General features: G+C 41.2%; 1 protein-coding gene across 2 annotated transcripts in view; it reads left to right on the top strand.

Moving 5' to 3' along the window:
- Nucleotides 1-24,068, top strand: part of THADA (THADA armadillo repeat containing) — a 149,327-nt gene that overhangs the window by 76,365 nt on the left and 48,894 nt on the right. For both annotated transcript variants that reach the window (XM_035111204.3, XM_035111205.3), the window contains exon 29: nt 7,371-7,539. In XM_035111204.3, the coding sequence (XP_034967095.3) occupies nt 7,371-7,539 (169 nt within the window). The remainder of the gene's footprint in view (nt 1-7,370; nt 7,540-24,068) is intronic.

Below are 24,068 nucleotides of genomic sequence, written 5' to 3'. Positions count from 1 at the left end.
ACTAGTTGCATAGTTCTTGGGATCTTCGATTACAACATCAGCCTCCGCATGGAATTGTATTACCTGGATATGAATACACAATAGTATGAGCTACTTAGAACCTGGTTTGTTTTCCCCTGTGTAAGACAAATTAGCTCACCTTTCTTGTTTCTTTGTTTTACCGTAATTATGGTAGTGGTGTATTCTGCATGGAGAAGATGGAGCAGAATGTGAAAAATATGAGCAGGGCAACCCCTTGGGAGGGGGGGGGAGTAACTGCCTCATCCCCTGTGTTTTTGGGGCCTCCACACCTGGCACTGGCAGCTGCAGCCAGCATCACTGCCGCCAGCTCTTCACCCAACAAGGCTCCTAGAGCAGGGAGAAAGGGGGCGGAGGGTCGCACTGGCACTGCTCAAAAGACAGCAAAAGAAAACAAATGTTAAGCACAAGTGACACAATATCGCCACCGGCTGCAAGTAAGTGGGTCCTGAGGAGCAGGGATGCCACTGCTGTCATTGCCATGAAGAAGAGGAAGGGCAGCAGAAGAAGTGCAGGGAAAACACTGTGCTGTTTGACCCGCATGCCAGTTACTATTTTGTAGTGTGGATAAACGGAATTTTTTTTTTTTTGCATAGCTGTTGTTGGCATTGTCTTGGGAGACAATGGAGTGCACCTCTGGGGGTGAAGTCAAATGGCTGGGGAATCACAGCGCCTGTTGTGGCTGCAGAGACCAGTAACTCATTAACTGCTGCCTCCTGTGTTGTTTTTGCTGTATTAGCAGCAGCAGCAGCAGCAGCAAAGTGACCTCTCTGGGGTGCAGGCCTGGGCAGTGTAGTCCCCCCGCCTCTCGGCCTCACTGATGTGGCCCAAAGGCAAGCAGAGCAAGATATTTGGCACCAGCTTGGCTGCAAGAGTTGACGGAAGGAGGCATACAAGGTGCCATCCAGCCGTCTAAGGGACTCCACTCTGGTTTGTGTGGGGTTCACTCCTTAGCCTTCCCTTCTCCCAAAGATGTCTCGCAAGGAAGTGGATGCAGATTGTTCCTCAGGGTTTGCTCCTGAAGCCTTTCTCATGAATGAGCATAGCTGCAAGGAAACGAAGGTTTAGGACCAGGTTGACAAGTCCCTTTTGCCCCTCACTTCCCTCTGCAACACGTGCAGAAACCACCTTCTTGACTGTTGGACCCTCAATCCACCGGAGCCTATCTTCGCATGCAGGGGAATTCCCTAACTACTGGGGTGGGGGTGGGTTTGAGACCTCACCTGGTTTAGCCAGCCAGTCAAAGCCGTTCCCAGGGTGTGGCTGCTGTTGCTGACAGCTTCTAGGAGCCACTGTTGAGAGCTGAGTGCAGAGTGGAGAAAAAAGTTGGACAAACCAGCCCATAATGTGTCCCCCACTAGAGGTATTACCCTATTACTGTAGAGGAAATTTGACAGAGTGCATTTCAGTTGCCTTGAATCACTTATTACATAATTGTTGTTGTTGTTGTTGTTGTTTAGTCGTTTAGTTGTGTCCGACTCTTTGTGACCCCATGGACCATAGCATGCCAGGCACTCCTGTCTTCCACTGCCTCCCGCAGTTTGGTCAAATTACACAATTATCTTTCTCTAAATTAGACTTCCCAAGCAGGGAAGTATAAAAGGAAAACAGCAAACACTTCCCCCCCACCAGCAAAAACATTATTCAGGCTTGCCAGACTTCCAGGAAAGCCTTCACTTCAATATACTTTGGTTTTTGTAACGGTCAGGCGTGTCATCGTATTAAAGTTCATTCTGACTATGCAAAGGTTAAATACTTAAAGCTCAAACACTGAGAGTGCTTATTTGAATAGTAAAATTTATGGTTTCACTCCAAGATTTTCCAGCTGTTGCATGATACAGCTTGTATATTTTGCTTTGTTTATTCGCTATCAAAAAGCAAATCCCTTCAGATTAATCTGAAGCGACCCCAGCACCACTCAGACTCAAGTGAGAAGAGAGATCACAGACCGCTTTCATTGTAATCCTGCTTGTTAAATCCAGACTTATTGCTGGAGGACTGTTTATTTTTTAACTTGAAGGAAGTATGTTTCATTTTATAATATATATGCAAACATAGTTAAGTTAGCTTGATTGCCACCAGCACTTTTTAATCTTGGGAGACTTTATTTGACAAGTCAAACGATTTCCCATGTTTATTGTGAACTGCCAGGAGGAAACAGTATTTTTCTTATAGACAGGAAGTCCAGAATCAGATACAGTATTGTTCAAGGGCTTCCTTGTGATTTCAATAACAAGGAAGCAAGAACTGGCACTCCAACCTAGGGTTTTATGGCTTGTTTACATCTGCTGGACCATTGTGTTTTGGCTCCTTTCTCATTCCAGTTTTCTTCCATAAATTTGTGCTCGGTAAATGTACTGACAACAGGTAATGGTTGAGTGACATACAGTAGCAATTAAAGGGTGGGATTCTTTGAAGGGAAGGAAATGGGATTCCCCACCCCTCTTAAGTGAAGCCTAAATTTTACGTCAGGAGCCACAATCTGTATCTAAAATCTGTATCCTTTTTGTGTTGAAATAAACAGCATCAAGCAATTTTACATTTTGATGAGCCACTTTTGATAAATCGTAGAACTGTAGAGTTCGGAAGGACCGCGAGAATCATCTGGTCCAACTCCCTGCCCAACGTGGGGCTCGAACCCACAACCTTGAGGTGTATGAAGCATCCAGGCAGGAGGTTCACCAATAAGCTGTTGAAACAAACCCTGTTGGTGGTGTGTTGCTGTGTCTTCAAGCTTGTAGCTGGCTTTCCGACCTTCCTGTTGGCCAGGCAGCTAGATCCTCTGTTCAAATCAGCCCAGATTTCCTTACAATTTAGTTGCATCCTGGCTAACTCCCATCTAGCTTTCTTTCTCTGTCCTGGTTCTTTGTTCCTGCCCTTGTCAGTGACCCTTCCCTCATCTATGAAATGTAAATCAAAATCGGAAATCCTATGGGGAGAGGGGAAATGTATTGGATAATTTGGAGCAGCGAGAGGTTTCTTCTTCCTGTTCCTTCTTCAGTCACTTGTCTGCCCACCAAGGCTATTTTTCAAAAGTTTTAAAGTTGTGGCTTTAAGAAGCAACTATATTCAAATGGAAATGGATTGGTTTTTGACTTGGGGGGGGGCAGCTCTCTCCCAGAAATATAGAGGCTAGCCTGTATATCTGGGATAGCAGCTCTTCCTAGGGTGGGAAGAAGGAGCTAGTCCAATTTGACCACTGTGTGTAGGAGAATCTCCCTGCCTTTCCAGCATCTTTCTGAAAGAATGGGAATTTACATAAGTAAAAATATGCAGTGTTGCTTCAATAATTGCAGTTGCTGGGAAAAGCTAGTCCTTTAATCCAATTCATGGTGAACAAAAGATACATGGGGTGGGGTGGTGAGAATGAATAGACACATATTTTTCAGTCACTGATATGAATGTTAATCTGATGTTTGGAAGAGGCAGTATGTGTGAAAGGTAAAGCGCTGTTCTGCATATCCTTGTGTTTGCCACAACAAGTATGGTTTTGGGATTTTATTTCAGCCCAATATATTATGTGCATTATGTACACATATATTATTTGCCATGATATAATAAACAATTGCCATTTTAAAATGACCACAGAATAAAGCAAGCTCCTTAAGTGTTTGACTGTAATCTGCATTTGATTATGTTACTAGAACTAATGCAATTAAATCAAAATGGAATGCAGTTCTAGAGTTGGCTGAGGGAAAAAAGCCCTCTGAATCATGTTTTTGGAAAGTACCTTTTCACAGAATATCTGGCAGTCACAACACTGGCGGCGTTCCCATTTTCCATTCTTTCTCTTGAATTGATGCCAGATTCCTTTGGGAAATCATCATTTGTAAAATATTGTGAGGAAAAAGAGGGGCATTCTTGAGTGTGCCGTTATTGCTAATTAGAAGCTAAACATCTGCAACTGTGTCAGGGTTAATTGTATTTGAAAAGAAACACTTGTACACAAGAGTTTGTTCAATTTAAATAAGGCATGGTGTAGCACAAACATGGGAGCATTTGCAGACAAATTATTTTGCATCGCGTTGCAGTAAAGCATTCTCATTTATTTGAATCCTTCCTACTACTAAACTGCTTGCTTCCTCCCTCTAGAAATGCAGTTTTAAAGATTTTGCCTCTATGCATAAGCCACTAAATAAGTTGGGGAAAGCATATCTTGCAAAACAGATCTGATTATTTAGTTCAGCATCTTAATTCCAGTTTGTTTCCAATGCAAGCTATGTTAGGCTGATACCTAATAAGTCAAACCTGGAGAAGACCTACTAATTTAAGTTAATGGATTTCAGTAGCTCTACCCTCAGTATGACTAATTCGGGTATCATCCATACTTTGGTTTTCTACTCATGCTGCATTGGGAGTGTAGACTTCACCGGAATTTGCATAGCTCTGAACCTGTAGAACCATTAGCAGAAACTTTGTTAGCAAAATGTGCCCCCAGAATTCAAATGATGAGAGGATCACTCAGTTCAACAGTATTTACTATGTAGACATACAGATAGAAAAGGTTGGCTTTCAGCAGAAAGGGGCTATGATTTATGCAGAATGATTACAAAAAGAGTCGCTTCCTGTGATGTTTCCCCTTCATTTGAAACCAAGGATAATTGCGGATGTGGGACAGCAGGAATCACCCTCTTGCCTAGTTCAAGGGAGAGTTATCCCTGTGGAAGAGGACTTGAAGCAAGGAAACTGAAATCTTTTACTACCTCGCTTAACCACCCAGCGACAGTTTTTCCTCTGGGAACTCCTGGCTGAGAATGCAGGAGGGTGCAGCAGACCGTCATGCGCAACTCCTTGCCAGGACCCTGTCCCTTTAAATTGATGAGAACTCCCTGCTTTAAAACCCTAAACGGCCTTGGTCCTGTATACCTGAAGGAGCGTCTCCACCCCCATCGTTCATCCCGGACACTGAAATCCAGCGCCGAGGGCCTTCTGGCGGTTCCCTCATTGCGAGAAGTGAGGTTACAGGGAACCAGACAGAGGGCCTTCTCAGTAGTGGCGCCTGCCCTGTGGAACGCCCTCCCATCAGATGTCAAGAAAATAAGCAACTATCCTATTTTGTGCAAGCGCTTCTCCGAACTCTGGGATGTCTGCTTCCTGTCGGCGGCTGCGGGAGAGGAAGGAAGGAGGAGAAAGCAGCGCTTTCTCCTCCTCCGTTCCTGTCCCCCTGCCGCCGACAGCAATGACAGGTCCCAGGGTTCGGAGAAGCGCTGCGCAAGCGCTTCTCCGAACCCCAGGATGTTCTAGAGCCCGTTATTGAACGGGCTGAAATACACTAGTAAATAATAAAATTATTATTATTATTATTATTTAAAAAAGATTTCTTTATTTCAATTCTTTAAAAAAATTACATAAAACCAACAGGTACAAGAGAGTAAGATGATCCATGAAAATATAATCAAAAAGAAACATCAAAACAACAAAACAGACAACAACAACAAAATAGCAAAAAAAGAAAAGAATATTCTAAAGAAATCATATCAAATATATCAAATAGTATTCCAAATAATATTTTAAACAATTTTTCCAATATTATATCAACATATATTAAATATATATAGATAATATATCAAAAAAACTTATAAAGAAAAGAAGAAGAAAAAAGTTACTTCCTGTTGTTTGAATACCGCTTTCCTTTAGATTATTTTATTTTATCTCGCTTTAGCTCAACTGTTATTTACACATATTCTCCAATTTTCCCTTTATATCTTTCAATCTAAACAAATCACCAAATCTACATTTATCCCTTCTCTCTTCAAAAAATCCTCAACATACTTTTTTACAGGTTTGTTTGGGGGTATTTCTAATTGCTGCCGTCATTTTTGAAAGATTCATAAATTCCACTAATTTCTCCTGCCACTCTAGAATAGTCGGGACTCTTTCCCCTTTTCAATGCTATGCAACGAGGAGTCTATTATTATTATTATTATTATTATTATTATTATTATTATTATTATTATGGGGGGGTAGATCTTGTACACTGAAATCATTCACTATTTAGGAACACGGTTGGGAACTGACAGTTGTCAGAGGGTTGTCTGCTTTTCCTAGAAGCGCACCCAAGATTTTGTAGAGTAAACCTTTGCCAAATGACTCCTGGTCTGCCGACACCCTTCATGCGTGTCCTATGGACAACTCAGCCTGAGACTGAGTGGGGGGGGCACTTTCCACATTACAGGCAGCAGTGGCATCCAGACAGGCAGCTTGTTGTTGGCGAGAGGCACTTGCTGCCGTTCCTATATATAAAAAATCAAAGTGGTTCGCAATAGAATATAAAACCATATTAAAAAATTTAAAAGCTGGACATTGGTTAGCTATTGTGGAAAGATGTACAGTATTCTTAATTGGCTGCCTTGGCCTGGTGGAATAGGAAGAGTTTTCAGCAGGCATTTAAAAGTTGGCACAGAAGGCGTCTGCTGAATCTCTATTGGCAGAGTATTCCACAGCGCTGGGCTGATGACACGAAAGGCTGTACTTATTGTTGTTGTCAAATAGAGCTCCTGCGTCTCCTCAAGTAGCCTCATTGTTTGATGGGCCAAAAGAATGAAAATAAGAAGCATTTTTTTTTAAAAAAAAGTTACTTTCTTTGTTCCATGCAAAGCTGCTGTTATAATCTCCTTATAGGGAAAGGTGCTGTATGTTCATCTCTAGTGTGCAGTTAAATGATGAATGTATAAGTCTTATTTCCAATTCAGGGTAATTTCACATACTCATTCATAAACCCATTCTGCCCTTTTCTGCATTAATCTGTTGTTGTTGGGTTTTTTTTTTAAAAAAAACCCCAGTAATTGTGATTTTTGAAAGAAAATAAATGAACGAAAACAATAATCATTTTACTTATTATTTTTGTACACTGCCTTCCATAGAACTCAGGGCAGTTCACAACATAAAAGTGCAGTAGTATACACACACACACACACACACACATATATATATATACATATATATATATATATATACTATTGCACTTTTATATATACTGTATACACACACACACACACACACACACACACACACACACACACACATATATATATATATATATATATATGCACTTGTGTTTATGTGTTTAACCCTTTTGGATATGTTGTTTAAGCTATGTTGTGTAAATTCTCATAGAGTGCAAAATCTCAAGGAAAGTCATGTTCTCATCTGTACATGGCGGGGAGTGGGGAGCGCATCATGTTGCATTTGAATTCACAGAACTTGAATTCTTCAAGCATCCTTTTGTGCAATATGCATTTTATTAATTCTAGAAAAGGCTCCCCCCCCCCATTTTGAATTACCTGCTTGTGTTAACATGCTGTGTATATGGGTGAGCGCTAACAAATCCTGCCTCTCCTTCCCCCTACCAGATGTGGTCACTCTCCTGTGTATCGTTCCCGTGAGTTGGCTGGTCGCGCCCTGGTCCCCTTTATTATGGTAAACCAGGTACCACAGACTGTATCGTCTTTGTTGGCTGGGCTTCCGGACTGCACAGATCCCTGCGTACTACAGAATGCCGTTCATGGAACACTGCTGCAAGTAAGCTTTGCTTCTTTGCAAAACTCCAGGTCAATGGATGGAGGAGATCAGAATTACATTTATGTTGAATGTTTTGGTTTTACAGCCGTGCCTTTCAGGTCTCAGGATGATCCAAATGGTGGGAATGCTTGTGGAGTACCTGAATGAGAGGGGAAGATATAGTTCAGTGGTGGAGCATGTACTCAGCATGCAAAGTCCTGGGTTCAATTTCTGGCATCTTCAGGGAGAGTTGGGAAAGATTCCTTTCTGAAATCCCCGAAGAGGTGTATTCTGGTTTTAATTAGCTATTTAAAAAATGTAGTATATTACCTGAATCTGCATTGATGTTTTTTCATGCTAAGGTGTATTGACTGATTGAAGTGCGGGTAGACATAGGTCTGAGAGAAGGAACGGGGGAGGGGATTTTAAATATTGTTCATATCAGTGGGCATGAATGACTACCTAAAGCAGATGGAAAGAGTGGTGACCCTTCAGCATGAGTTGGCAACGGGAAGGCATGAAGATTGGAATGGCTCTGCAGAGCAAGAGAGGTATTGCATGGTGCCATCAAATTGTTGAATCTGTAGTTGTGGGCGAAAGGGAGGTCAGTTGGTGGTATGGGGTTTTTCCGCTGTGCTGCTGTATTGTGAGGGGAATAGTGGTTGTATGAGGTACGTTTTTCTTTACATTGCAATGTAGTCGAAGCAAAATTCCAAGTATGGTTGATACTTGGCCAATAAATTATTCTATTCTATTATTCTATTCTATTCTATTGTATTACAGTAATACCTCTGCGAACATCCGCCTTGTCTAGCATCCATTCTGGCGAACGTCCACGGCAAACCCAGAAGTACCGGAACGCGTTACTTCCGGGTTGGCCACTCGCGCATGCGCAGAAGTGCAAACCACTCCGCGCACATGTGCAGATGCAGCACTTTGCCCTGCATCCTTTATGGCTGGCGGCCGGGGGTTCCGGAATGGATCCCGGCCACAAAACGAGGTACGACAGTACTTCTTTCGAGTTTTCTTATCACCCCAGCTGTTGACTTAGGAGGAGAGACATAATTCACAGAGCTCTGGAACAATATTATAAAATGTGAAGATGCCTCAACAGTTTTGAACTGGAAAATGCTCCACAATTAATATCAGGTTTGCATGAACAGAATTGTAATGGAGCGAAGACAAAGTTTAGTGGGATTTCTATACCTCAGCAATTACTTTGATTCCTACTTTGGCCCTGTATAAATGCTCTCATTCAGTTTTCCTTTTCCTTTATTTTTCCTCCTTGCTACAGCTCTTATCCAGCAGCTGCTAAGGAAAGTACCTGGGGGGTTTTCTGAATGACTTTGTGTCTGAGCGTTTTTGTCACTACCAGATTGGATTATTTGGTCTTATTCTCATGGAAACCAATGTGGGTGGGGGGAGGAAAATAAAAGCTTGTATCTTGAAAAATAAATCCCCCGAGAACAAAGTAACAAAGTTCAGGAAAGATTATAAACTCCTCAAATGGAACAGGACACAATCTCTTGCCACCACTGCAAAATTCATTAATAAGTTTTGGGAGTGTGTGTGTGTTTTAATGCCTGTCTGCATAAATGTCATTCAGACTGAAGGTTCTACATTCCAAACAGAAGGGCACCTTTGAAAATTACTGTCAATTGTATTACACAAAGGGCTGTGGATTTTTTTTATTAAAAAAAAACTGTAGAGAATTTGATGGTACATGATAGCATTTCTCTCACTCCCTCAAAGCAAAGACTTTATTTAAACACCTGCAGTTACTTGAGTCATGAAATTAGCTTATGATATGTTGATTGTCCCCAATTTATCTTTTCTTAATGAGACACTTAAGCCATACCTCTCACATGCTCTTAGTACTGACTTGCATGAGATTATGAATACCTCACCACACCACTCCTTTTTCTTCTTCATCTTAACAAAGGAACTCTGTTGACGGAACATACAATTGAGTTTTCTTGCTTTGTGTGCTTTTTTTTTTAACCAATAGCACGCCCTGATTCTCAGAGGAACATGTGAAAGTTCTGTATTCTAATCCAGCTTGTCCCTCGGGATAGGTAGAGGTGACAAGACAGCCCAGGAACTTCCTGTCCAAGCCTTGTCCATAGCCTTTGATCTCAAAAACCCCATGCGCTGCTTTCTGGTGTTGATGGCCACATCACCCTGGTTTAGTTGAAAAATGGATGCTGGTGAAGTAAGTTGTCAGCCGAGGAAAGCAAAACTACTGATGCAAGTTGGATTTTAGAGGCTTATAATGTAGTGTTCACCCACACCATACATTTAAAGTACTCTATGCCACTTTTAAGAGTCATGGCATCCTCCTGGGGATTGTGGTTTGTTATGGGTCTCTTAACAACTCTCAGTAGTCTTAACAAACTACAGTTCCCAGGATCCTTTGAGGGAAGCCATGACTCTTAAAGTGACATGAGTGCTTTAACTATATGGTGTGGCTGCGACCTTTCTACTGATTGATCTTCCCATCAACGGATCATGATTGCAAGACATTTCGCATCACAATAATAGGTTTTTGAATTATTCATCTTGTCTTCATGGTCTTGTACGAGGCTTCAGAATTCTAGGAAACCATTTTTCTCAGTTTGGAGACAGAAATTTCCCCATTTTATGTTCCTTAAATTTGAAGTAACTGTAATTATTATTATTATTTCTAAATTATCCTGGGGCTTTTTCAGTTTTGCTTCTTATGGAAGAACTGAAAAACCAGTGGTTGATATCTAGCGTTACCCATACTCAGTAGACTTAAGGCCATTCAAGTAAGTAGACTTCAGTCCGTTGATTTTTAGTGGATCTAGTCTTGAGTATGGTTTAGCAGGATATAATCTGTTATTATCCATGTTTATTACCTTGAAACTGTCCATAGCTTTCAACATACTTGTGGCCCATTTTTATGCTGTGAATGTATTAGGATTTCTTTCCCATAGCCCTATTTTTCTTGAATTTTCCTTTAAAGTCAGCAAGTTTAGGCTCTGAGGGGGGATGGAAGAGAATCCCGAGACAGTGGACTTCAGCCATTCCTTTTCTATATGATATATGAGAAGCAATATTTCTCCTGTCAGTAATGTATATAATTGCTTGCAGATCACCAATAATTCCTTCTCCAATTGCTGGCAAATAGTTCTTCCTTCTGCCTTGATTTCTTTTAGGTTAAAAGGAATGCAGTTGTAAAAGTTGCCCTGACCTAAAAAAGAGGCAAATCTGGTTTCATGTCTGTCATTGATGATGGTTTTATAAACCTAGTGGGTCTTGTAAAATAGTCTGTGCATGTACGTTTACACCAAACAACAAAACCATTGTTGTGATGAGAAGTTTAAAAAGTCTCCATGCTGAGGTTTTGACAACTGTGTTCAGTTCTGATTATTCTGTGGTTATCAAATGGTATGAAGGGCTAGGACCCCAGCCTTCTAATTGATCTTTCTCCCCATTTATTTATGTATAGTATGCCTTTCGGAAAACAATGCAGTAGGTACTGGTTCCCTCTCCCTTCTCAGCAGCCTAAAAGCCATGTCTTAAACCAACTATAGTTTCCAAACTACCTTGCAGGCAACTTAGTGTAAACTACAGAAATATAACTTATTAGTAAAATATAGGCAGGGCTTGCCCCCCCCCCCAGCCAGAACTCACCAGAACTCAGTTCCGGCACCTCTCAGCTGGGTTCTGGCACCTCTCAATTGGCCACCATTGCCATTCTAAGATAATGAGGGAGGTGTTCATGGTGAGTTCTGGCACCTCCTTTTTCAGAAAATAGCACTGAGATAAGGGAGCCAATACTTTGGCCATCTCATGAGAAGAGAAGACTCCTTGGAAAAGACCCTGATGTTGGGAAAGATGGAGGGCACAAGGAGAAGGGGACGACAGAGGACGAGATGGTTGGACAGTGTTCTCAAAACTACCAACATGAGTTTGACCAAACTGCGGGAGGCAGTGGAAGACAGGAGTGCCTGGCATGCTCAACAACAAAGGGAGTCAATTACCCACGGGATGACCATAGAACACTTGAATATGGAGATCAGGGAGATAAATGTTAAGGCTTCTTCCCTGGATAGCGACATTGTCAATGAATATGGGTAGGGATTAGGAGGAAGAAGACTAAGGCAAGAAGACAACAGATTCGGTGTAGTGGCATATGCTGAATTTCAGTGTTTGTTTGAATACGCCCAAACAAAACTATCAGGTGGTCAGTTTGAGTTGCAGGACTAGACGGAGAGAGGAATATTTCGGAGGCAATGTCAATGCTAGGTTTTAGAGGGCCCACGGTGAGAGGCTGAAGAGCCTCCCTTGGGGTTACCCTGCAGCCGTGGTAGCAACAGCACTCCAAGGCTGATGGAGAGCTGCCATGTACATTTCCTGCTTATGCCATAAGAATCCTTGACTTTGTGCCACACCAGCGTGGGACTTTTAACTAGTGACTACTGAACCCAGCTGTCAGCCATAGCGTTGGTATGGCCTTCTAAGTAGCTGCTGTAGGAAGCCAAGTCCTCATGCTGATGTGAAGTAGCGTCATTCAGGTAGCACTGAAAATGGTGGTGTTTGGGAAGGTTAGAAAAATGGAGAAAGAAAGCAGCGGGGGGCCAGGACCAGAACTCTTGAGGAACCCAATGGATAGAAGGAAGGTAGAGGAGAAGGAGCATTTTCTAATGAGTGAGTTGAAAAGTAAAAAGGAAGCTTAAGTATTGAGGAACTGAGAAGCAGAGGATGATCAGTTTTATCTGAGGCAGCAAAGATGTCCAGGAGGAGAAGAGACCTTTCAGATTAGATCAATGGAAAGATTCAGTGAGGGAATTTTTTAAAAATAAATAAATAATTTTTATTCATTTTTCAGTTACACATTACAAAAACAAAACAAAACATCGTACACAAACACACACAACAATTAAACCAATTATTTTCATCATAACCTTTTCATCTCATCTCTTTTTTGCTCCCACGAGCTGAGACCTCCCTCCCTCCCTTCACACTGCTTTGTTGTTTTAATCCTATCTCACAGTTCCTTTTACATCTTCTGTCTCAGTTCGTAGGATTTATTTTAGTCCTGCAAGTGTCTTTATACTTGTACAGTTTTTCTCCATATAATCAATGATTTACTCCACTCTCTCTGGAACTTTGTCTCTCCCTGATTCCGGATCGCACAGGTCAACTTTGCCAGTTCAGCATAGTCCATCATTTTTGTCTGCCACTCCTCAATAGTTGGAACCTCTTGTGTTTTCCATTTTTGGGCTAATAATGTTCTCGCCGCGGTTGTGGCATACATAAAGAGTCTCTGGTCCCCCTTAGCAATTTCATCTCCCATTAGTCCCAACAAAAATGCCTCGGGTTTTTTTTTGGTGAAAGTATATTTAAACATTTTTTTCAACTCATTATATATAAATTTTCCCCAAATCTTTTCACTATCTCACATGACCACCACATATGATAAAATTGTCCATTTTTCTCTTTACATTTCCAGCATACTCTACTGTACTGTACATCTTGGATAATTTTACTGGTGTTAAATACCATCATTTTCATGACATTTTCTTTCAGGGCGGTACATGCGGTAAATTTCATTGTTTCATTCCATAATTTCAACCACGTGTCATACTCAATATTGTGCCCAAAATCTTTTGCCCATTTTATCATCACTTCTTTAGTCATTTCGTCCTTAGTATACCATTCTAACAAAAAATTATACATTCTCGACAACAATTTCACTCTGCCTCCCATCAATTCTGTCTGAAATTTGGACCGTTTGTCTTCAAATCCTACTTTTTTATCTTTCGAGAAAACATCATTAACCTGGTGATATTGTAACCAACCTGTTAACCCTTCTTTAATTTCATCGTATGGTTTCAATTTCCATCCTCTATCTGATTTCATCAAAATATCTTCATACGTGATTCTCCTCCCTTCCATATTTATCTTTTTAACAGTTAAAACCTCTACTGGCAAAATCCACCATGGGGTTTTTCTTTCCAACAGTGATTTATTTCTTTCCCACACTTCATATAATGCTCTTTTAAATACATGATTTGTAAAACTTCTATGTGCTTTAACTTTCTCATACCAAATCTGTTGTCATAACCTTCTAAATCTAAAAGATCAGTATTTTCCAATGTTATCCATTCTTTTAACCAACAGAGACAGGACGCTTCATAGTATATTCTTAAGTTTGGCACAGAGAATCCACCTCTTTCTTTTTTATCCATTAAAAGTTTAAATTTAATTTTGGGTTTCTTCCCCTGTCAGATAAATCTTGAAATTACTTTCTGCCATTCTCTGAATTGTCCTGTCCCCTTGATTATTGGAATTGTCTGAAATAGGAATAACATCTTAGGTAGTACATTCATTTTAATCGCTGCAATTCTTCCATAAAACAACAACTTCAGTCTGTTCCATGTCTCCAAATCCTTCTTCACCTCTTTCCACATAGGTTCATAATTGTCATTAAATAAATTTATATTTTTCGCTGTCAACCATATTCCTAAATATTTAACTTTCTTTACTGCCATCAATCCACATTTTCTGGGCTTCCGGTCCGTCGCGCTGGTGAAGTTGGACGCAGGGACTTCGTGCTCCGAAGTCCCTGGCTTCGTGGAGGGGGGGGGAGTCTGCAGAGCGAGCGGACTCCCCGAAAAAACACCGGGTAGAGAGTCCCGGTGACATAGTGCCCAGCTGTTTGCTCCGGACGCGAATCCTCTGCTGCCCGAGAGCTCAGTAGAGCAATCGAGAGCCAGCGGAGTGGAGTCGCGGGAGCCATTTTTGGGTTTCATCTTACCTCCTTGAAGTGAAGCTCCGAGTCCTCAGCCTGCAAGCGGCGGATTCTTCCAAGGAAATAAAAGACTTCTTCAAAGTAAGTCAAATCTCCATTCGGATCTTAAAAATTTTAAATTTGAAGATAGGAAGAGATTCTAAAGTAACGGAAGCCGATCTCTTCCAAATGGACAATCGGGAGGCGCATTAAATATTCCCAAGCCGAAAAGGGAAAACTTCTTTCAAGATTGCGGACCCGAGAGAAAGAAAGACTTTTCCAAACCTCCCCAGCCCCCGGTGTCGTTACCCCTTGAGGTTCAGCAGCAACAAGGGGAAGGACGCTTTGACAGCTGTCAAAAGCTGTCAAATTGTTAAAGGACTAAGAAAGACGATTTTATTCCTGTGAATTGGAAAAATTGATTCAAAAGGTTTTAAAAGGATTTAAGTGGATTGTAAATTTGAAATCTGATGAGGTTAAAGACAAAGGATAAGAACAGCCAAGATGGAGCCGACAATGTGGTAGAGAGGAATGTTCCAGTACCCTTTGGCCCTTATCTCTGGTCTGCCTGTGGTTAAGTGAGTTATGAAAACAAAGTTCTCTCGAGCTTTCCAGGAGGCAGTGCGGGGCTACCTACAAATATGGGAAGATATTTACAAGGAAAGGCAATGTTTGAATCCAACAGAAAAGGAGAATGAGGTGCAAGAGCAAGATTTAGAGGACAATTTTGAATATGAGACTGTGTGTGAGAAGCAACAATTTGAGGACAATTTGGAGACTGATTTAGACCAAAAAAAATATGTGTTGGATGATGAAAAACAAAGATCTGAACAAGGAGACGAGGCCGACAAGGAGAAGCAAAGTGAAGAGAAGATTGATGGAAGTGAAATTCCTGGAGAGACTGAAATGTTGAATGGTGTTAGTGAAGGGAGGGAAAGGCAGAAAGAGGGGGGAGCAAAGGCCTGGAAGTGGAAGTGGGATAGAATTGGTGTGGGGTAAAAATTTTAGTTTAAGGTATACTTTTGGCTTATGAATAATGTTGTCGGAGTCTTGGCCTGCTAAAGGATATGCTGATCCAATTGGGAGGAGGGACATTGGGGGGGGGGAGGAGATATTTTTTTATAAGTTTAGGGTTAAGAGTTTTCTGGAGGGAGTAGAAGAATGGCTGAGGAAATATGCTTAGAGTTTGTTTTTTTTAGTAACTTTGGTGACCAGAAGTTGTTTGGGTGGAGAACTGCTTGTCTCCCTCTCCTTACTCTTGGTACCCAGTGGCAGGGGGTGCTTTGGGGAGAGAGGGAGGGGTGGAGGGAAACCCAGACACAAAAATGGAACCTTTTGACTGCTGGGCACCTCGGGCTGCCCCAGTGGCAGGGGGGGGGGACTCAGGGGGGGACAGCATGAAGAAGGAGGAGGATTGTGTTAATATTGTAAGAATAAGATTTTGTATTGGAGTAGAAAACCCGCCATAAATATGTAATGAAGTTGGGAAATCCAGGAGGAGGAGAGTCGTGGAAGCCACTAATATTTTTCTTTTTTTTATTTTCCCCCCCTCTTTTTTCTCCCTTTTTATATTTTTTTATTTTTCCTTTTTATTTTTTTCCCTTTTTTTCAATATAGCGAAGAAATAGCTGGGGGACAAGCCAAACCCCAGAGATCCTCCGCCTTTATCTTCTCAGTGGAAGGGGGGGGATGAGGGGGGAGGAAGGAGGGGGGAGGTCAAACCCAGCTTGGAATGGACCCCTTTGTTTCCCAATGCCCATGGGTCTCACTGGTGGCAGAAGGGGGCCTGTGGGTGGAGGGAAAATGAAGGGACAGAGTTTATGTAGTATGCTTTGTATGTGTTCTTTTTATAAAATTAATAAAAATTATTATAAAAAAAACAATCCACATTTTCTCTCTAATTCTTCTTTATTCTCCTTCTGCATATTTTTAACCACCATTTTCGTTTTCACTCTATTCAACTTAAAACCTGCCAAACGTCCAAATTCCTCTATTTCATTTAACGCTTCCGCAACAGATTCCTCTGGATTTTCTAATGTCAAAACCAAATCATCAGCAAAGGCTTTCAATTTAAATTCTTTTGCGCCTACTTTTACACCTCTAATTTCTGATCTTTCTCTCAATCTAATTAGGAGTACCTCCAGGACCATAATGAAATTTTAGTGGATCACAGAAGTCCAGACGCCAGCTTGTAACAGATTATTGGTTAGGAGAGAATGGAAATGGAATGTAGGAGAAGTGTTGAGGGGAATACTATATCAAGGCAGGACGAGTCAAGGGGATTCTTAGTGGGTTGAGGGGCAGGTTGGAGAACGAAGGAAGGGTGGGGAAGTAGGCAGAAGAGATGGTTAAGTTTAGGGACAGTGGATAATAAGAGTTGCTAGTATCAACCATTTTAACAATATTCAAGAGGGGATAGCATCAAAGGGGCGAGTCTCAGTTTCTCAGTGGTTTTGTGAAACAGTTTGACTTACAAAAGTTTCTTCCACTTTAAAAGAAATTTCAAAAGATGTAAATATCTGGCTAAGCCTCTTTAGCAATGCTTGTTAGTTTTTGTCTCTATTTTTTAAAAAGAACAAAACAATTTTTTCACATCATTTATGTTATAATCCTTTTATAGTAGAATAATTACTGATGAGAACCTAGTTGATAGTAATTCTTTTTTTTTAATGAGCTCATTGCACTGAATAAATCTATTGGTAGTAATTGAATAAAATAAACACCATTTTCATCTTCACTGCTGTTGTGGTTTAATTATTCGTCTAAAGGGAAAGGGGATTCTTACTAGTAACAAGAAAGAAAATGTAACAGTTTGTAAAATAAGCGGAAGAACTACTTAATTAGTCCACTGCCCTGCCTCTGACAGTTCAAGTACTGGATTCTGAAATGATACTGAAATATTTTTTAGATGTTTTTCATGGGCAATTTAAAAGTTCACTCAATATGATTATAATCTCCAGTCTTGACAAGCTGCCCTATATACATTTCATGCTGCTAGATCCAATCGGCCTAGTAAGCAGTTTTTCCATTGCCTTGGGCTTAAGCTAAAATACACATGCTGTGGCCTTTGGCCAGTTTGCTTTTAAAAAAGATATTTAATAGTCTTTGGACAGGTCTCAGGGACCTTTACATGCTGTACAGCTGACATTCAGTGATGCACAGTGTTGAAACGGCTTTTTAAAAATGGTAATAATTATTGCTAGGCAAAGTGAATAAAATAGAGAAACAAAAATCCATTCCTGAAGAATCCCTATGCTTGCAGCAGCACAGCACTTCAGAAAGAGAGTCCCCAGGTCTTTGTGAAATCTGCAGACATTCCTTCCTTTCTCAAACCCTGCTCATTATGGACTCACTATTTGTGCCCTGGTCATATTTCAGTGAGCATTTCTACCATTTGCTCGTCCAGATAATTAAATTCAAGTGTGTCATTACTACTTTTGGTCTTTTGCCTTGCAAAGCCCTGCTGACTTTCAGGGTCTGTGGACCTCCTGCAACAGTTGGATAAATGTACTCTTAAGGGGGTTTGGGGGGAGGATAGGCTGAATGCTTGGGGCCCCTTCTAATTCCTGGATCCAGCAAGGATTCAATTGCTGAAATAGCTAGGCCAGCCTGGTTGATGGGCCATTAAGAGAACCGAGTAAAGGGGGTTCTGTGCCAGACGACAAACGGATCGGCCCCTCCTCCACCTCTTAGCAGGAGTTTTGAGGGCAGAGTTTGCTGTGATGTCAGCTAGAGGGAGAAGCTGCAGGCTGGAAAGGCAGAGAAAAAGCCATGTCTGGTTTCTGTTTGAATCCAAGGCTCTGGCTATGGGAGAAACAAGACCCTCTTGGGGTGTTAATGCTGTGAACCGCTCCATCGTAGGCTCAGGTTGTATTTATGTGTAAATAAACCATATATCATAAAAACACCACAGTCTCCGCTGTGCCTCATTTCCAAAAGGAAACACAGACCCTGGGTGAGCGGTGGAATCTCACACCGGTTGTAGATTGGCATGGCGTGCGACAGTAGAGATCCTGTCTCCAGCCAGCAGTATGGATTGAATGGCAGTCCCCGCAGAGTAAGTAAGAATGCTTACTTACAGGGATATTTAGGACGGATACAAAAGAATAATTATAAAATGACATTTATGCGATACTGTCTTTTTGTGATGAGCAGAAGCTTTTGAAATCACCGGCTTCACTGTTTTGCTGAGGAAGGTACATGAGTTTCTTTTGATATTAATTAAATCTGTCTCAGTAATGTGGATGTTGCTTTTCTTTTGAAAGGGGTGTGGAATGTTCAGAGCTGGAATACTGACATATAGCTGCAGGGGAGTAACAGGGAGTGAGAATCAGCTAGAAAAATTGTCATCAATTTTGTTCATTAGTATTATGAACAATATCCCATCCTTCAGGCCTATGGGCATTTTCCTTATCCTGCTTCTCTGTGAAATATCCAAGGTTGCAAACGTATGTACTAAAATTAAAACAAATCAATCCAATTCAAAACTAGACTAAAACTGCAGTGATCATACAGTATATGCACCATGAACTAGAACAGGACTGGATATTGTGGACTGGAAAACTCATTATCCCTTACCTTTGGCCCTACTTGCTTGTACTAATGGGAGTTGTAATCCACAACATCCGGAAGCTACCATGTTGGCACTTTCTTCATAAAATTCACATATTTGAGGTGCATATAATTAGAGCAAGAAAGCTGTAGAAAGAGGGCCTCAGGGAATCAACGCAGAACAACCAGAACATAAATATGGCTGTCCCCGTATACTTAGCTTATTAAATTGCTTTAAATGTAAATGAAATTTGTCAGTTATCTTGGTGACATTGTATGTCTCGGCCCAGCATACCTGAAGGAGCGTCTCCACCCCTATTGTTCAGCCTGAGGTCCAGCACCAAGGGCCTTCTGGCAGTTCCCTCGCTGCGAGAAGCCAAGTTACAAGGAAACAGGCAGAGGGCCTTCTCGGTAGTGGCGCCTGCCCTGTGGAACGCCCTCCCATCAGATGTCAAGGAAATAAACAACTATCCGACTTTTATAAGACATCTGAAGGCAGCCCTGTTTAGGGTAGTTTTAATGTTTGATGTTTTATTGCAGGCTTCCTCAAACTCAGCCCTCCAGATGTTTTTGGCCTACATCTCCCATGATCCCTAGCTAGCAGGACCAGTGGTCAGGGTTGATGGGAATTGCAGTCTCAAAACTTTTGGAGGGCCGAGTTTGAGGAAGCTGTTTTATTGTATTTTTTTTAATATTCTGTTGGAGCTGCCCAGAGTGTCTGGGGAGGCCCAGCCAGATGGGCAGGGTATAAGTAATAAATAAATAATTTTATGATTATGATGATGCATTAGCACGAACATTGGAAGGCAGTAATTTTGATCCTGTTTTCATGTTCATGGTGAATTCCAAAGCAAGTTGATGGGCTATGTTTTTGTTTATTAAATTTGTATACTGCCATATATACGCAGACCTCAGGGAGGTTTGCAACATACTGTAAAGCATAACATATTTTGAGACAGAAAGGTTCTGAGTTGTATCCAGCACTGTGCCATTTTCACAACAGACTTCAGCTTGTTGCATGGATTCATACCTGCCAAGTTCATCTCTGAAAAATAAGGGACCGGACCGAAATTAGCATACCGGAAGTAGCGTGGTGGCCATTTTGGAACTGGGTGGAGCATGCTCAGAAGTGACTTTTGATGCTGCTGTGCCCAGTTCCAAAATGGCTGCCGCACTAGAAGTCGCACTGCAGCCATTTTGGAACTGGGCAGAGCAGCATCAAAAGTCGCTTCTGAGCATGCTCCGCCCAGTTCCAAAATGGCCGCCGCGCCAGAATAAACTGGGGAAAAACAAAAAAAAACCCGTTTTTCCGGCTGGGAACAGCTGGAAAAACGGGGGTTTCCCGGGGAAAACGGGAGACTTGGCAGCTATGCATAGATTCCCTGCTTTTCCTCTTCTTCCCTGCAGCCCCTTGCTCACCCTTAACATCTATCCCAGAGGAGATTTTGCAGATGCACAGGGAGAGAAATTCCCATTGCATTAACGGAACCAGGCACATGCAGCATTAGATACAACCATCTATACAGAACATAATTATATTGTAATGATACGTTTTCTTATTATTTTTGATCGGCTTCGTTGAAATTAAGAGTTTAGCGGCCTACGTCAACCCAAAATATCATTTTTTTTCTTAACACACCAATGTTAAAAAGTGTTTTGAAAAAAAATTGTCTGTTCTAGGTAACAGTATGCAAGTTCTGTGGTTAACTATAACTGTTCCAGAAGTCACATTAATTCTTTAAAAACAGATATAAAGTCACTATGGGCACAATCCACTGGGAACCTTCTGCTGAGCTGTGCAGGAGTATGGCAAGAGTATGCTCAACATCTTGCGGCTACAGCCTGCATCTTCTGTGGACATCCTCCGTATAATACTCATTCCAGCTCATAACTTGTTCAGCAGACTTCTCTGTTAACTGCCTTGTCCCTTTGGAATAGAAATGTTGCTGATTATGTATTACTTTTCTTATTTGATTTGGCAGCAGAATGTGAAGTGTACTATTTCATAGCTGATTTATAAAGGCTGATATTGTGAATAAATGTTATAGTACCTGGAGATCAAAGCAGTAAGATCATTATAATTAAATGTTTTTTCATTGCAACTTCCTTGCAGCTGCTCCTTTTCTTAGCTCCGTTTTTATTGTCCAAGATAAGCTTTTCTTTGAAGTTGGAAAAAGAGGAGTATTTGCGTCAAGTAGAAAACATGCACCTAAATATAAATAATAACGGCTGTGTGTCTGTTCTCATGACTATTTTTATACGTAGTATTTTTTTAAAAATAAAATAGTGTATATAAACTATAGCCTAGTTTGCATGCCGCTTTAAACCATAGCTTAACTATAGTTTAAAGACAAGTGTGCAGTGTGCTAGTGCACAGAGTGAAAATTGGATTTAAAAAATCCTTCCAGTAGCACCTTAGAGACCAACTAAGTTTGTCATAGGTATGAGCTTTCGTGTGCATGCACACTTCTTCAGATACACTGAAACAGCACACGAAAGCTCATACCTATGACAAACTTAGTTGGTCTCTAAGGTGCTACTGGAAGGATTTTTTTATTTTGTTTTGACTGCGTCAGACCAACACGGCTACCTACCTGGTAAAGAGTGAAAATTGGGGCAGCTTTGCTTTTTCCCTGTTCCTGCCAGCAGCTAAGCAGGATTAAGTGCAAACCAGGGCTCTTGATTGGTTTCTTCACACAAACCCCTAATGGAAAGGCAGTAACAAACCTTGGGTACAGCTCATGGTTTGTTTAGAGAGAGACAAACCGAGAGCCCGAGAAATAACAACTGGTAATGCAGCAGCAAGAATGGAAGAGAAGTGAAGCAGCTGAAATTCCATTGTGCCAGAGTATGCTATGTACTGTATTTGCCTTTTAAACATACCTGTAGTTAGGCTCCACGATAGTTTAAGCAGGGGTGGAGAGCAGGATTTGACTGGTGGGCCACATCCTGACCTTGCCCATTCCCAAGGGGCATTTTGACAGGTGGACGCGACCACCAACCTGTCAGTCACCAGACACCACCATGACATCATGTGACCTAACTTCAAAGGGGCTTTCTGTACGAACCAAACAGTTGATCAACGCTTACAGCAAACCCTGCTTTGGGCAGGGATCATAATGTCCTTTTAAAAACAAATCTCTGGTGTGGCCACATTTAAACTATTATGTGCATCCTTAAAACTACAATACGGGGTTTCTTTTAAGATACTGTATGTTACTGGCTGCCTTGGGAGTTTGACTGAGCTTTGCAGTAGAAATGTTTTCATTTTTTTTTTAAAGAGATGCAGAAAAGGGCAACCCAATAACCAAGGTGTTGGAGTATTTTTCTCTCCAAGAAAAAAATTAATGTTAAGATGACTAAGATGATTTCTCTGTTTCTAGTTCCCTGATAGTAAGTGAGCAGGGTTGAGTGAGCAATCCTTGGGGTTGGCTGCAGGAGTGACAATTGCTCCGTATCTTGCTGCCGCCCATTCATCAAACTCAGGGCACTCACCCTGTGACAGCCTTTGAGGAGTTAATGTCAGAACAGTTCTGTAGGGGTTCGGTATCTAGCATTTACAGCATGTTAGTGAAGCTGGATGCCTTACAAATGCAATCGGAGCTGGATTTAGGTCAAACATCAGATGAACACAGATGAGGCAAAATCTGGGAGATACCGGTGAAGTCGGCTTCTGTAAACCTTCAAGGTAACACACTTAAAACCATACACAGCAGGTTAAGAATCCCAGAATTCTCACATGACTCTGGGGGCATCCCAGAATTGCTGGAGGAATTGTGAGTGTACATGCATTTAGGGTGGGAATGCCCTGTTCTGACTAAGCATTCTGCACGTGAAGGCCAGACTGTTAACTTCTCTTTTCATTGCCAAGAATACCAGTTTTGGTTGAATTGGATTATCAAGATTATGTCTGTTCAGAATCATTAGCATGTTGGGGGGGGGGAATAACATAGAAATAATACCTTTAACTATTCACTTTTTCTGTTGATTCCATCCATCTTTGCAATATCTAGAAAGTAGGTAGAATATATACCAAGTGACTTTAATCCAGGCTTGTGTTAGGAAGCTGTTTATCTGTAAATCTGTTTAGCTACACTGGCCCAGACCTTTCTCAAGAGGATTTCAAATATTGGAACTATTTTTGTGCTCCGTGTTTTGCGTAATGAGAACGATATGCACAGAATTCACTGGCCATTTTTAAAACCACAAATGAAGTTTTGTAATTAGCCGTGATTAGATGAATTGATTTTTGATTATTATTATTATTTTGCTACTTCTGGAAAGGCACATCCAAACGATTTCACTAAAAACCGTGGTTCAGTGTTATAAAGCAAAGCAAAACAGCATAATGTATTACAACCAGCCTTAATGTTTACTTCAAAGCCTAATTGCAGTGCTCATTAAGGTTGTTCTTTTGATTATGCAGTTAGCCCTCGGATTGCCCTTACGTTTACCTTGGCTGAGGCGTTTGCAGTTAAATGCCACTGTGAAAATTACTGGAAAACATTAACATTAACATGTTATTGTAAGCTGACATGCTGAGCCTGATGGGAAGTGAAATGTATAAATAGCCTCGTTTGTATGCATAGGGTGAAAATCTGCTTAGTTCTAGCGACTGCTATCACTACGTGGATCATTCGTTTGTTGGGACGTAAGTTTCTTTACGGGTTTTCTTCCTTTCTGTAAGTGTGCGTTTATAGTTTTTGAAGAAATGTCGCAATCGTGCAAGCAGATGAAACCTTGCATTGTCTAATATTTATTTGTTCACACACACGTTTTCCAAACATTTCCCCAGCAAGCACCAGCAAAAACAATCCGATAAGATTATTCATTCTGCTCACAGGGGTAGGCTTGACTGCAGAACCAACATCCATTCCAAATGCAACCCAGACTATAGCCTGCCATACTCCATAAACAGGGTGCATCTCATCCCTTCCCCCTTATTTGTCAATCTTATTTGTTTAAATGTGCCTTTTTGGCACAAAGCACAGTAACTGGTCAGGGACTGAACACGAGCCAAAAGCAACCATTGAGATTTCTTAAGGGAAATGTTATTGGCTAGAGGCCCATGTTTGCCAACATCCCATCTCTAGTTGTTCCAGTCCCTGGTATCCAAAGAGGAAGGAGACTTCCTTATGCCTAAGGACGTAAGAATTCAGCGTATCGTAATACTTTAAAATAAACACAACTGAGTCATCAGAATGCCTTCATGAATTTCGTTCTATTATGGAACCAAGTT

Source organism: Zootoca vivipara, chromosome 3 (assembly GCF_965207765.1).
Source record: "Zootoca vivipara chromosome 3, rZooViv2.hap1.1, whole genome shotgun sequence".
Taxonomy (NCBI): domain Eukaryota; kingdom Metazoa; phylum Chordata; class Lepidosauria; order Squamata; family Lacertidae; genus Zootoca; species Zootoca vivipara.
The sequence above is the reverse complement of the archived record's forward strand: the minus strand, read 5'-3'. Positions and strand labels throughout refer to the sequence as shown.